The following is a 15,181-nucleotide window of genomic DNA, read 5'->3' on the forward strand; positions in this document are numbered from 1 at the left end:
GGTTTTATTTCCAACTCCAAAAGACACTCAAACCCAAAACTACAACCATGTTTTGTCATCCCTTCCAACAACACAAAACCCACTGATATGCATGTGGAAACATTTGATTAAAAACACAGGTCTAACAAAAACACACACATGACAAACCCAAACAGGACAAGAAAACACAGAGGGCTAATTTATTAATGATTTTTTTTTTCCTTTGTTCTTTAGAATAAGGTTAGCACATCCCCCTACCTTTGGTACAGCTAGAGAAATGGACTGAATGGTGGGGGAAGGAGCAGCAGGCATCCTCTGAAGCCGAATTGGTTCCTGAATCACAAGAAACTGTAATTGAGCAAAATAAGGCTTCAAGAATTTGTTTCAAGACTGGGGTGGCAAAGCTTGTTGTTCTGATTTTTTTTCCTTTTTGAAAATTATCAGAAATTTAATTATTGTATACATTGCCATTCTGATTTAATAGAAATAGATTGTGTTTTAAAGCACTCACAGGAAAGCCTGCACACTAACAAACAAGCAGCAATACAGAAAACATGAAAATGAGGTACATCAACATACACAAAGCCAACAAAAAAGGTTTCATTTGCAACTGTCCTCAAAGCAGGTGCAATTAACACTGAGACATTGCAAATACAGCATTCAATCCTGCTTCTTCATAATGAATGCTGCAGTATGTATTTATTGTGAACAAGACAGAGAGACTTTTGGGTGAGTTACTCTTCAGGGTAAAATAATGGGTCTCTTACTTCTTGTTGTTGCTCTGCAGTTACAACTGAAGTAGATGGTGAAACTTCTGACTTGGGACCCTGCATTTCCTGCTCACTAATAGAGCTGGTCTGCAAAAGTGACAGCAAACATGTTAGATTAGATACCACATATCTGATGAAGTATCCTCGTGTCAACAAAATGGAAACAAGACCCAGTGCCAAATTCTATATGAAGTACACATACATTTAACATCCATTCTGAAAAAAGATCTTTCCTCCAAACAAACCCTGACACCTGATGGAAAAACTGGAAGTACTGAAATGCAAAATCTCATAGTAGACAGCATAAATGCTTTAACAGTTGTATTCTCCCAGCAAGGCTGTGTCTAATCTCTTGCTTGCAGGTATGGAATCATGTTTGAGTAGCCTGGCAATCATCCCTAAAATAGCTAATTTCTCATGGTAGCTTGCTACACTAGGATTTTTCTAGCATACAGAAGCCAGCAAGTCTACCACAAGAAAAAATCTTAAAGTAGTAATACTCAATCTTTAAAATGTTGTTTAAGAATGATTTGCCTCTGTCATTAAAAGAATCACGTCTACTTAATCACAGTGTCTTATATTTCACTAACATTTAAAGCTAGCATCCATTACAAGCCATCTATTAATTTCACACTTAAATTAGCAACTACTAATTGCCAGCACAAGGGGGAAGTATGCTACAATTCCAGAGCTAAAGCAGCTGGGTGTGGAAGTAAGATTCTGTATTACTGTACTCTCAGGACATCACGAAAACTGTGATTAACAAACATGAGATTAGACTTCACATCAATGATATAATTAGCACTAAAGGCAACAAGTAATGAATCACTCACTTCCCAGCCAGTTTAGACAGCAAGACGTCTCAAGTTCAGTTAGCTCACTAAATTTGTTCAGATACTTGTTTTTTTTGTTTCATTGCAAATTGATTGGAAGGGCTGGGCCATTTAAGATCAAATTGCACAATATGTAATACGAACAACTTCAAAATACTGTGTGATTCAGCTTTAGCTATATAGCTAGTCAAACTATAAAACAGTAAGCCTCAAAGAGGTTTAGTGGATTAAGTTACAAAGAAATTAAGGAAGCAAAATATCTAGTTTTAGAGGGCCATTCTTACTAAGACAGGTCACAACATAGTAAGGACACATAACTACTAACAAAAACTTACTTCTTCCCAAAAGGCTAGCAGAGAAGATGTAGACGAAGAAGAAACAGAATCCTTTGTTGTAACAGATATGAGGGATAAAAACGATTGCTTATCACCCACAGGAAAACTTCAGATAGCGTATTAGTTGACTAGCTAAATAAAGTATTTTATATGGCCAAATGACACTCATTCAAACTAAATTAACCCCAAAGCAGATGATACAAAATATCTTTTTAAGTACATGTGAAGAAAAAAAAAAGGTAAGTTACTATGCACAGTATCAGCAACTTTAATGTAATTCATCAGAAAATGCCACCTGCGTTTCCACAGAGAATATGTGTTTATTTCAAGGTCCATAGAATAGAACCTTATTTACTTTTGGGCTTGATATTTTACATGTTACTGTTTTACATCTATCTGGTACTTTTTAAAGCAATGTTTTAAAGTATCAAGGTCAGCAGATAAAAGTTAGTATTGAGAAAGTAGCATATATCATGCATCTCTCTCTCCCCTCCTGGTCACCCATAAAGCACACCTTGCTGCTTCAACAGAAAGGCAGCACAGACATTTTGTGACTGGGAACAGCAAATACACAAACTGTATGAAAATATCACAGTATGTCCATAGGCTTTTTGTTTTTAGCAACAGTGACAACTGAAAAAACAGTAGAAAAATAAGAAAGAGAGAGTAACATCTCGGATAGAAAAATCTAACCAGATTGATGAGGTTTTGACCTGAGCCCCTTGAACACCACTTCATAAACATATCATTCGTTTCACTCCAAGTTTGTGGTTTTATCCTAAAAAAACAAGACTATCTACGCTTTGCAAAATAAAGTTTTTTAAAAAAAACAGAAAAATCTTCAAGGATCAAGAGTTCAGGAAGTAAGGAAATGTGATTCAATGTTGTGTTTAACAGCTGCTTCCTCAGGGAATGCACAAATCATTTAAAGTGAAACGCCTACTTGGAGCTGTGATTTGTATGATTCGTTTTCTAAGGATCACAGGGTGTGTCATGATAAACTTATACCAACATCTGTGGGTCTTCTGATTCTCTTCCCAGCTTCTTCTCCTCTAACCACTCCATTAAGATCTGGAGCCAACAATTCTACGTATCTGTTTAAGCACTCTTTGAACTGTGTGAACACTTTTCCTTGTAAAAACCAGCATCTTCCAACTGCAAAGCATTTAATTCCTTATTTGTAACAGGGTGTGCCAGCATTTTCAAAAAACCCTGAATATGTTTAATTTAGCAAATGTTTGAGATTAACCTAAACAAAGAAGCTAGAATGAGAAATAATTAAAGTGAACTTCTGAGAATATTTCCCAGAGGTGTGAGCTTCTCTACAAAATGCCAAGCAATCTGACATCTACTGGGCATCCTGTGCTACGCTGATTTGGCTAATATGTAAGATATCAATCTGCCATACAGTGCCTAAGAGTTACTTTTAGATAATAAAAATATAATTCAGTTATCTCATTTTTGTAGTTATTTTATGTAATAACTCACTCTGAAAGTCAAATCACGTGCAAGAGGAGAGGTGTTGAAATAGTCAAAAATGGAATCTTGAAAGTCTGGAAGTTTGAGACCTAAAACCAAAAGCAGAAGAGGCTTAGCTAAAAGGTAACATCACAGGTTGCGTTAGAACTCTGTTAGAACACAGTAAATTTAATTACCTGAATCTGTTCTGTATTTTTCTTCCATTTTTTTCTTCAAACCTTCCATCTCTTCCAACAGTTCTCTATTTTTTGCTTCTGATTCCTTTAATTTACTAAAGTAAAAAATATGATTGAAATGTAATCTGAAATGTCTCAAAGGCAGGAATGCCAGTACACAAGGTTAATTTCTGGTGCTACATCTCAGATTTTCAGAAAAAGTCTTTTTTGTTTGTTTGTTTGTTTGTTTGGGGTTTTTTTGGGGGTAATTTTGGGTTTTTCTGAGGGGCATTGGGGTTTTTTTTAAGTGATTTCTTTTACGGATAATTACTTTTCCCCTGAACAGACACCTCATTACTTGACTAGATATTTAACACTGTACTTAAGATTTCTGCTATCACTGCAGTTATCTGCTAAACAAAATTATTCTAATAGAACTTTGACTTTTAATTCCCAAGAACATGTCTAACTCTCCAGTTACTCAAAGAAAAGTTACTGAATTTGCTTTGAATTTGCTCTTACACTTAGTTTTTCTCAGATGCCCAAGATTTATAACTTAGTATATCAGTGAAGTGTTTACTTGAAGAAATTTTAACAGTTCTCATTTGACTATGTAATAAATGTGTAGTGTGCAGAATGGATTCTCTCTCCCAGAGTCCAATATCCCAGGCACAAGAGGCCATTTTAAGGAAGTTGCTGCTATTCCAATCAGCAGTTTAGATCAGCACACTAATCCCCCAACAGAACCAAAACCATCATTACCTTTCAAAAGATATGTTTGCATCTTTAACTTTCCGTAGCTCTTCTTGAACTAGCTGTTTGGCACGAATTTCTGCATCAAGGGCCGACTGTAATTCCAGCCTTGCTGACATATCCAACTTCTGACTGCGCCGCACTTTCCAAAGAGGATCCTGTTGCAGTAAGTTACTGGATATTACTATCAACTAAGGATATTTCTGTTCTTGTCCAAAGACATAAATTAGCTTTCACACTGGTTCAGATAATGCTCTTTTAATCAGCTATGAACAGCATACCTGCTGCATGAAAAGTAGTCAATAGTCAGTCTTCATGACACGAAAATGAAGTAATGAGCAATTTTAATATTGGTTACACCATTAACACAATATGCTGGAAACCAAAATGCTGGATCACTGAGCATGGAAGTCAAGCAGACAGAACCCACTGGAAATTATTAGTTTTCACTATCCAGTCTAGAACTGAGTGTAAAGCCTGCACAGTGCTATAATGGACTTTCAAAGATGAGATAAATGTCAACATTTAATTGAAACATACTAACATAAAACATACCAAGTGTAGCAAAACCATAAGAATTAAAAAAGGAAGAAAGAATCTGGGTCTTGAGATGTCCAAGATACCTGGAACACTTGCCTAAGTCTTATGCTTGGTAAGCAGCATATACCATATATGCTATTATACATATAACATGCTACATACATGTAATGTATGCTGTACTTCAGCATAAACCATGCAATTCCTCCCTACTAGCTAATATTCCTCCCTAAAAGCTAATATTCTGAGCTTTTCCAGGCATTTTTCTGTGTGGACTACATTTCTGATATTCCCTAATGAATGCCTCTCTAGTCATAGATGAACTTGCAAATAAAAGTCATGAAAATTGAGAAGCACTTTTTATGTTAAGAAGTAACTGCCTTAGAGCAGGTTCTGTAGAAGTTACAAAACCAGTTATAATATAAAGAACAGGCAGTGTTCTTTATTCTGGCAGTAGCTAAGATAAAAATGCAAACTGCATTTGATCCAATCTTTCTTCCCGTTAAACCTCTCAATATTGTAATTGTCTCCTGATGACGCAGATGAATGTCAACTCACAGAAATAAAACTTTCTCTTATTCTCTCATATTCATAGGTTTGGAAGGGGTGAGCAACCTCTCATATGCATAAACCAGCAGCAGACAGATCACGGCAGACTGGTGATTGGCAGTAGAGTAGGGATGTGGGCTCCTGAGCCAAGCTGCAAATGGCTCTTCCTTTCCTTATGCAGGTGTTTATCTCTTTGAAAACGTATTTCTTTATGAGAGCTCTTCTATTAAATTTTGGGGAATTCATGTTACTACTGTATGGGAAAACTGTAGCACAAAGGTCTCATTGTTCTGCATGTAAACAAGGCCACATGTTCTGTGTGTCCTTAGTTTGTACTGGTACAAGCTAGATAGCATTTTTTCACAGAATAAAACTTACTTTGTTGTCTCACTGCAATTATTCAATTGCATATACATAGTTAGGTATATTTCTGTACTCCCCTTTGATTGTTTAAGTTATTGTTCTCTCCTCTGTAGTGTTTAATATCTGTGATGGCAGATATTGGTATGAAACAACTGCCCCCTGTAATTATCAAATTCTGATCAGATTACCTATTTGAATTTGTAAGCAGTAGCTTATGAAGTACTACAAAGCAGAGCAGAAGATTGATTCTTTTTAGCTACAAAACTATAGCTTCTCAGACATGCCCAGAATATCTTGAATGTCTCCTATTTCCTTACCAGTGTTCGTGACCCCAGACTGGAACTTCTCAATGATTCTAGTTCTTCTGTCATCTTGGAAGCTAATGCCTGGAGATAGCCACGAGCATCCTTCTCATCACTTACCCTGTTGTGCAATTACAAAAACCCATAACTTAGCAGTTTCATGGCACACAGCATCAAATACTGTATCACCAAATTATCAGTTTCTGTACTGGGTTTAGGGACATAACAGGAATGAAAAGAGCAGGGAAAACTCTCCCAGCAACAGAAAACTGAATACATCTCAGATTGCCTGCTTTAGATTTTTCTTTTATCTGATTTTCTTGATTGTGGCAGTTTCCAGGGAAACTGAAACTCCCCTTTTGCCATTAGCAAGAGTTCTGCAGAGATTCACTGTTATATGAAAATAATCTGCATATTACTTGCTCCGTTTTTATAAGGGCTACCTTCCAGTCCTTTTTGTTTTGCACACTGAAATTCTTGCACACAGCTTGCTAAAACAGTGAATTATATAGGGGAGAAGAGTGGAAATACTAAGTGCTTGTCCGGTACACCTAGTGAGTTTCTATATGTTAAGGTTGATCTTTTAATTCATGACCAACCTCCTGAATGAATTTATCAAAATATTTCAAATTGGATGACTTAACAATCACTTTAGAGACTGAAGAAAGCTGACACCAGGACTCTGCTTTGTACTTGTTTCAGTGGCATCTGGCAATTTTAACAAAATCAACACTCAGAAGTACCATGCTTTTGCTGATCTCAGACACAGACAAGGCCTAGCTATGTGTAAAAAAAAAAACCAAAAAAACCAATCAGTATTTCAGAAGTTGAAAGTGGCCATATCTGGATCTCTAACCAGCACATACCATTGAATGATTTCTGCAATCTGAGCTTCCCAGTGAGCAACAGACTCTTTCTTTGCTGCTAGATCTTGGAGCTCATCTTCCAGCTGTCTGTTCTGTGCTGTTAGTTTGTCCACGAAGGAGCAGAGCTGAAACAAGAGATTAGTTTCACTTGTGACTTAGGTCAGTTTCAGACTTTTTATATATGTGCCTACACGCGTTTAGAATCTGAACCGACAAGACCACCCTGGGCTATCTGGATGGGCTTCTTTTTACAGAACTATCAGTTCACACAAAATAATCTAAAACAAAGGAAAACCAAAAATTGTAGAGGTCAGAGAGGAAAAAGGTTTAACTGTAAACCACCAGGAAGGCAGACAGTGTGTGTCAATGTTCCATCTTTGCAGCCTTCATGAAAAATCAAAGGGTGGTGTCCTCTTAATTGTGGGAATCAATCCCCCAAAGAGCAGAGTACCAAGATGCTAAAGGTACTACTATGTTGCTAAATCTCTAGTATTTATATGGCAAAAATGACATTTTTAAAATTCAGATAGTGCCTGAACATTCACAGATACTATTCTGATCAGAGTACACTACTTCAACATCAGAGACTAATGAATAAAGAATTTGTGTTTCTTGAAATAATTACCCTCTCATTTTCTGTTGTTAGTTTTTTGTTATCTTCCAAGAGCATAGATCTTTCACGCTCATATTTCTCCTTCATTGTTCCTACTGCTTCCTCCATTTCACTGTGCCTAAAGAGAAGGGCAAGAAATAGAAACACTTACACTGTCACACTGCTGAACCTGTAGACTGGGACTTTAAAAATGGAATACAGAGAGTCAGGGTGAAATACCAGCCTGCACAGGCACACATGCAATGCAATACATAGACACAACAAAAAGAAATCCATAGTGAGGGAAGTATGCCCAAAAATTTACCTCTCTCGCTTTGTTTTCTCTAATTTATCCTTTAATATCATGATCTCTTTCTGGAGTGCAAGCTGATGGCTCTCTGAATCATGTACTTCCTTTTTAACATTTTTTACTTCCAATACATGTGATGCTTCTCGTCGGACCAACTCCTCTTCATAAAATAAGATTTTCTTTTCCAGCTCAGACTTAACTTTGGAAAGTTCCTGCTGATGTTCCAGTGTGGCACCAGCTACCCGGCCTCCCTGCTTCAGCTGCAGAACAAGAGGAGAAACCATCAGGGAGAAGCTATGATCTTTTTATTTTGAGAATATTCTTAAAAGTCAGAGTTGTTCAATTGGTGGCACTTTGGAAAAATTTTTATTTGGGCAGCAAGTGATTTAAAAGGTGTCGGTCTGCCAGCATTGTGACTGCTCTGCTTACATGACCTGAATAAGGGGCTGAAACGGCTTGCAGAGGTAACAGATTTGGATCGCATTGGTTTAGTAGCTGCTTAGAATTTATATAAACTGAATATTTTCAAGACATTAGTATCCAGAAATTAAAGGCTTTCAAGCAAAATAGGCAAATAAATCTGGACAGGTTAAGTCAGGTTTCTAGTAATGCTGTAGTTTTTAAGTCTCCCACTGGTATCAACAGCTGAGCAAGCCAAACTATTGCAGCTTCTGGGCCATGAGTAAATATTTGTCAAAAACCATTTAGAGTTTAGTTTTAGAGTTAGTAACCTTTAGAGCTTCCAGTTCATTTTCCAGTTGTTTGGAGAAAACCTCGCTGTGCTCACGGAGCTTGCGTTCTTTTGATGCTTCTGCTACGACTTCCTCAAGTTGGGCTTCCAACTGCAATGAATCATTTTAGGTCATTTCAACACAAGATAACACTATCTGTATCATTAATTTCCTTTCCTCCACACGGCCTAGCAGCAAGTTTTACTTATTTCTATTTTAAGTTACACAAGTATAACAACCATTTCAGAACGTCATGATAATTGTTTTGCCTTCAATGATTCAGGCATCCATCTGTCACATGCATAGAACTATTATTTTATGACTGTACTGATGTGAACTACATCAAGCCCATTCAGGGACGACTGCACATCCTCTATTGCAGCAAAGAGAAGGAAATGGCATGAGGAAGACACTGCAGCTGAGAAAGAAGAATGTCTCCCACATTTACAGGTCAGCTCCATGCCTCAGTATCTAAACAAGGCAGCTTAAAAATATCAACCTTAGAACCAAATTACTGCAAAATGCTTTAAATATGAACATGAATATTTTTACTCTGCAATTATGGAACAAAATAAGCTTGATCATCTATTTATTGACTTCAGAAAGTTTATCAGAAAGACAATTTAGATTTGGTGGCAACTAAGGCAACTGCTGGAATTCAAGCAATAGCAGCATAGTTTCAAACCCTGACAGGAAGAGTAAGATTTGTTTTCCTGTGTTCAAATTAAACCAGCAAAGTTGTTTTTAAAAGGATTGTAGCTAGAACTGTGAGACAAGATAATGAACTTCTACACCGTGTTCTGAATAGAAGATTGATACAACTGTTATGAAAGGGAGTAGAGAGAATTTTTTAAGAACGAAGACAGGAGAGTTTTAAAGCTCTGCATGAAAATATTTAACTGCATTAGCAACAACACTTGAAAGCCTACTGCACTCTACTCTAGAGATGAGATGCCACAGCAATTCATCAATTCCCAGTCAACTATCATGTCTTGTTCATGGATAAAAGCCTTAGAAACTTCATTATCCACTACATTTTCATAGACTACCCTTCAATTTGCCAGAAGTTTTCTAGCAATGCTTATAGAACTCTTGAATTTCTCTTCTATGCTTCACCCAGAGCACACCGAAAACAGGATGATTTTTCAGTGATTAAAACACTCCAGATTAACCACAGTAGTTTTTCCTTATGCCCTCTTCTGGCTATCCACTTCGTCTCATGTAAAACTATAAATTGCCTAGAATACTAATTGGAAATTAATTTGCTTAAAGATATTACAGATACTATGACTTAACTACAGAGGAAGGAAAACCACATATTTAGTTTTGTATCACTATTCCTCCCTTCAGCTGAAGAAAAACATTCAGTTAAAAAAACAATGAGGTCAGAATACTCCGACCTCAGAGCACATGAAGACACTCAATGAGCTTTATAGGTTTCAAGCTGACTGTGAGTCAAGACTCTACAAGAATCAAAACACCAGAACTAATAAACTGGGCATACAAGCAAGAATACTTTCCTCAAGATTCAAATCAGTTTGACTGCAAATAAAAAACCCCACGAATATCCCCAGACGACTATCCCAGTTTTTCAATACAATCACATATGAGGTACTGGGCAAGCAGCAGCTGAAACACATGAGTCCTAGAGATTTTATCACTATACCTCTTTTCTTATCTTCTCTGATTTACGGACATCCTGTCGCAGAGCATCGATTTTCTGCATGCTCACTTCCAACTCTTCCTCTTTGTCACGGAGTTGCCGGGACAGCTTCTGCTTTTGGGAGCGCAGGTCTCCCATCCTCTCACTGAGCTCAGAGAACTCCTGCACAGCCAGCTTCCTTTGTTGGTGGGCATCCCTCAGCTCCTTGGACTGCATCTTTAATCTCTCTGAGGCTTCTACAAGTTGCTGGTTTAAAAAAAATATATAATAAAAAAAGAGTTATTTGGACTCCATATATTTTTTTTCCAAAAAGAAAGAAACTACAAAAGCTTGTTTTGACCACCTCACATAACTACTAAAGATTTCTAATTCTTAATTTACACAATTGTTTAACTAAGCAGCTGCAGTGACATACAAAAACAGTCACTAGTCTGCCTCTAGTGTGGCAGCTCCGAAGCTACCTTTGGTATCCCAGAAGTCTTTCTTATAAATGTGACTACACAAAGCCACCTCACTTCTAAATAACTTGATTTTAGATTACCACCATGTACCGCACATTTGTAACCTTGTTTAAAGGAATGCTTTAGCGGATATCAGATTTGGGAGAGACATCAAATAAACTGTACCAGCACTGACTGTACTGCAGCAAACGTGACATTTTTCAGAAAACTGAGGAAGATTTCTTAAAACAAATTTTGAACCTCTTAATACTTTAATTGGAAGTATAAAAAAATATTTCCTTTACAGAAAGTAGTTAACAAAAATTAACAGGATTAAAATACAAATAGAATGTTTGACATAAAATCATTTGAGAGTGGGAGGAGAAAACAAGAACAAGAGCAGAACGACACAACAAAATAAATGTATACTATACAACAGAATTCTAAAAATATCTGCCATTAGTAGGAGCATTGCAGGAAGATTAACTTCCCAAAAAGCATTTGTTCAGACCAGAAGCAGCAGAGCCACCTTCTCTGCTACTCGTACGCTCTGGCAAATAACATCTACTGGTGGTTAACCAACAGAAGAGGGACTATTCAATTCTAGTGTACAAACAGCCCAGAAATTCTGGCCCATGGATTACTTTTGGATATATATGAATGCTCAGGACCAATATGGCTGGTAGACTTCTGCAAAACTAGTTATTCCAATACGTGTATCTTTTTTTACTATTATTGAAAGTGGTAGGTAGTACATGCAAATCCCTATTTACTTTACTACAAAATATGTTGCTGACTTAAAACTGAAATACTGGTAATTTTAGGAAGCAAACAAAGGGATAATGTACACAGCAGCAAATAAACTCAATGATTACATGAAAGTCAACATTAGCCTTGAGGAATAATTTACCTTTTGGTATAAAAAAGAGTAAATGGTCCTTTCCATGAGCCCTGCTAACTTCCGTGCAAACATCCTTTTCCCCTAAATCAACATGTGTACCCCAAATGTCACCAGCAGGGCTGGTGTCATGTAAACTGACCCATGGTCAAAAACCCCATAATTCTGCCAGGGATACCAGCCAGGTATCTGCTGGGTCTGTTTCCTCCCTCATCATACCCTGAAACTGGAAGAATGAAGGAGAACAATACTTGTGTTCCTGGTCCCTTAACAAGTCATCCCAAAGCTCTGAGGTCTCTCTTGATTGCCCTCAGACTTCTACTGAAACAATTAAGAATAATTAAACAGCTTAATTAAAACCATTCTTTAGGTGTTTGTTTCATCTAGCAGAACACATTTGAAATAAGAAGCCCATCAACTTCCAAAAAAGAGAGTGTGATACTTTGGAAAGCTATTGTACTGCTGAACAGGTTCCCTAACATTTCTGCATAGTTTTGAAAAGCAGAATTTAAAACACTAAAATTGCAATCACAACATAACTGCTCTAGAAATACTTCACATTACCATTTTTATAATTATCTGTCTTTGGATCAATACCTTATGAAGGTCCTCCTTTTCTTGCCTCAGTACTCTGCACTGCTTTTCTAGTCCTTTCAACTTGTGTATGGAGTCTTCATGTTCTTGTCGAAAAGCCACCGCATCCGCAAGCTGAGCTTCCAGTTTACTTATATCTGGAGATTAATACATATGAAAGGTAACTGGTCCCAAATTAACACCAATAAAACAAGCCACATTACACATGCAAATTGGCATCACTGTGCTTGGAAAATCAACTTCTTTCCTACTCCCACCATTTTAGACTGTTTAAAGTAACTTTGGGACATCTGGTTCAAAATAATTTTTTTTCAGTCCCAAAGATGGTGATCTCTAAGTGAAAAAAAACTTAGCACAGGGCTTTGTTTTTGAGGAACACAACTTCTAACCCTTGAAAATACTAAAATAAACTTGAAATGTGACAATTCCAGTTCTAGTAATGTGTTTCCCAAATAGTTTTCATTATTCAACAAAAGGGCAACAGTCATTAGTACATCCAGCAAGACATGCAAGGACTATTTATTTTCTAGATAAGAACTAATAAATAGTTTGGGAAAGAAATACCATCTTGCACAAGGTAACCTGGAGACCTGACTGCCCATAGTCTTGGCAGCTTGTTCTCGCTTTACTTACAAGGACAACTAAAGAAATTTGATTTAAAATTATTGGTTTTAAGTGCAAAAAACCCAACATAGCCACCTTTATATACTCCTGCTCAGTCTTACTAATTCTAAGAAAATGAACTACCATTCTCTATTTGGTTTTAATTACTACTTTTATTAAACAAATAAATAAGAAATTTCACAGGGAATAATTGTCTCACTCAAGTTCCACTGATATCTGTGGCAGAACAGGAAAATGTTCATGATCCCAAGCAATGCTGTAATGCTTGAAGTATTATTCCCTTCCTCAGTTCAGAACAAATGTCCTCCCACCCTATATGAACTAATGCTACTCCTTTTTAAATCAGAACATACTTCTAGAATTTATATTTAACAGGACATCACTGGTTGAAGAACTAGATAAACCTGAAAGAATAAATCTTTATTTCTAGAAAAACCTGAATGCAAAAGAAGAATCTTAACCTAACTATTGCGATTCAAACCTAATTTCAGAATACGCAAGAATAGCTTTTTTGGAATGATAATCTATGTTGGAGAGTGGAGCTGATTTTTGCAGTGCATACACCTACAAAAAGGGTATATTGTCAAATGAAATGGGGAAGAAATATTCTAAAAAAATTGGCATCAGCAACTCAGCATCTGAACTCACATTATATAGGCCTCTATAAAACTCTCAGCCAAGTCATTAGTATTCAAAACTACCACTTTGTTTATCACTGATTCCCACTTAAAAATTAGGTGCTAACAGGAGGTTTGCATGGATAAACTAATAGCATTGTCAAGCAACAGATTTTCAGTGATATGGGTGAGTCAGTCTTCCCTTGGGACAGATGCCAGTATTTGTTTTTCTGCACCGCTCAGTGCTTCCTAATTAATGCATCACCAAACACAGAAACACAAAGGGAGCAGAAGCTCAGAAATATTTAAATGTGAACTACTACTACACATCCCCCCATCTACTCTTTTATGTAACTAAAGAGCAACCAGACTTCTGCCTCTCACACCTGCCTCCAAGTAAAACCTCTCCAACACAATACTCCTCCCCAAATGGAGGAGTAAGAACAGAATCTCCTGAGATTTTTAGGGAAATGAATATCACACAAAATATTTAACTAAATCCATCTTCACAATTCATCACACTCTGGACTTCCCATGCTAGTACGTGCTATCAAGCCAAGCAAGTGGAAGAACTAGTTAAGCACTCATCTGGAAAAAACTTAAATGCCTCTTAATATTGAACAAGGCTTTAAAAAAAAACTTTGTTTTTTAAATACCTCAAGAACATTAATTCTACTTATTGCAAAGTAAATTGCATTACTATAATTACCATGCTGGAGGCTTACCTGTTAATTTGTTCTTCAACCGTTCAATTTCTTCATTTAGTTTTTTAATCTCCTTATCACGGCTTGTATTTGCCGTAACACACACTGGACCTTGGAGGTTCTGCACTGTCTGTGTAGATTCTTAAAATCCATAAAAAAAGGAAAAGATTTTCAATAAAATATATTCCAGTGAGCAGAACTAAGAATCTAAAATATAAACCACTAACCTTGTAGTTTTCTGTTCAAATCCGTATTTTCTTGTTCTAATTTCCGTATTTTCTTTTCATAGCCTTCTATTTGTGAAGTGTTCTTTAAATCTCGCTGTACATCCATATCTTTGGTTACAGTGTCAGACTGCAGTACACTCTTTAAAGTGCCTCTATCAGATAAAGAACTGAAAAGAAATACCTAAGTTAGGACATTTTAATAAATACTCACAGCAGTCTATAGCTGGCACATGCTGGGATTCCACCAAATACGCACCTTAAATTTACAGTACAATTAGTGCAGTAATTGTTACTGTAGAGACAATTCTCAGGGTAAAGTTATTATTCCCTAGCTACTGTGCATGCTGCTGTAGAATTAAGATACCTGCATGCAGGACTTCAGTGATGCAGATATACCTTCACAAACTGCCTATATGATTGAAAATGTTAACTCTCCCATGCCAAAGCTTAAAGGTACTTGGCAGAAATGGAAGCAGGTAAGTGTACCTGCACTGAGATGGCTGAGGGACAACCCCAGAAGTTTAGTTTAAAGCATGGCAAAGATGGATTTAAATTAAGGCACATGATCTCACTGTGAGAAGGATGACGTGTGTTTTAGGTTCATGGGGCAACAAACCCTAGCAAAGAGAATTAATGGAATAATAAACTGGCCAGAATACTCTTACATCAGACACAAGCAAATGTTTGTGAGCTCTCTGAAGTCAGATGGAAGACATTTTAAAGATATGCAAAGTGAGCCACTTTGTCCATGCTCATAACATCCTCTGTGTTAACTTGGTCTACCAGCAGGACAGTGGAGCCATGAGAAAATCCTGAACACTCCTGGCAGATGTCCAGTACGGACAAGACTTGCGCTCAGC

General features: G+C 36.9%; 1 protein-coding gene across 10 annotated transcripts in view; it reads right to left on the reverse strand.

The window, feature by feature from the left end:
- CDC42BPB (CDC42 binding protein kinase beta) overlaps nucleotides 1-15,181 on the reverse strand; it is a 90,842-nt gene that overhangs the window by 20,660 nt on the left and 55,001 nt on the right. For 2 of the 10 annotated variants that reach the window (XM_088057178.1, XM_088057180.1), the window contains exons 10-24: nucleotides 14,322-14,488; nucleotides 14,116-14,235; nucleotides 12,153-12,286; nucleotides 10,221-10,463; nucleotides 8,555-8,665; nucleotides 7,839-8,083; nucleotides 7,547-7,652; nucleotides 6,922-7,046; nucleotides 6,071-6,176; nucleotides 4,314-4,462; nucleotides 3,573-3,667; nucleotides 3,406-3,485; nucleotides 1,918-1,968; nucleotides 747-836; nucleotides 238-327 (exon numbers count right to left, since the gene is read on the reverse strand). In XM_088057178.1, the coding sequence (XP_087913304.1) occupies nucleotides 238-327; nucleotides 747-836; nucleotides 1,918-1,968; nucleotides 3,406-3,485; nucleotides 3,573-3,667; nucleotides 4,314-4,462; nucleotides 6,071-6,176; nucleotides 6,922-7,046; nucleotides 7,547-7,652; nucleotides 7,839-8,083; nucleotides 8,555-8,665; nucleotides 10,221-10,463; nucleotides 12,153-12,286; nucleotides 14,116-14,235; nucleotides 14,322-14,488 (1,912 nt within the window). The remainder of the gene's footprint in view (nucleotides 1-237; nucleotides 328-746; nucleotides 837-1,917; nucleotides 1,969-3,405; nucleotides 3,486-3,572; nucleotides 3,668-4,313; nucleotides 4,463-6,070; nucleotides 6,177-6,921; nucleotides 7,047-7,546; nucleotides 7,653-7,838; nucleotides 8,084-8,554; nucleotides 8,666-10,220; nucleotides 10,464-12,152; nucleotides 12,287-14,115; nucleotides 14,236-14,321; nucleotides 14,489-15,181) is intronic. The other 8 variants (XM_088057179.1, XM_088057181.1, XM_005520108.3 and 5 more) reach the window with 5 other exon arrangements.

Source organism: Pseudopodoces humilis, chromosome 7 (assembly GCF_049639895.1).
Source record: "Pseudopodoces humilis isolate 2021_Gansu_Grassland_sample_001 chromosome 7, ASM4963989v1, whole genome shotgun sequence".
NCBI lineage: Eukaryota > Metazoa > Chordata > Aves > Passeriformes > Paridae > Pseudopodoces > Pseudopodoces humilis.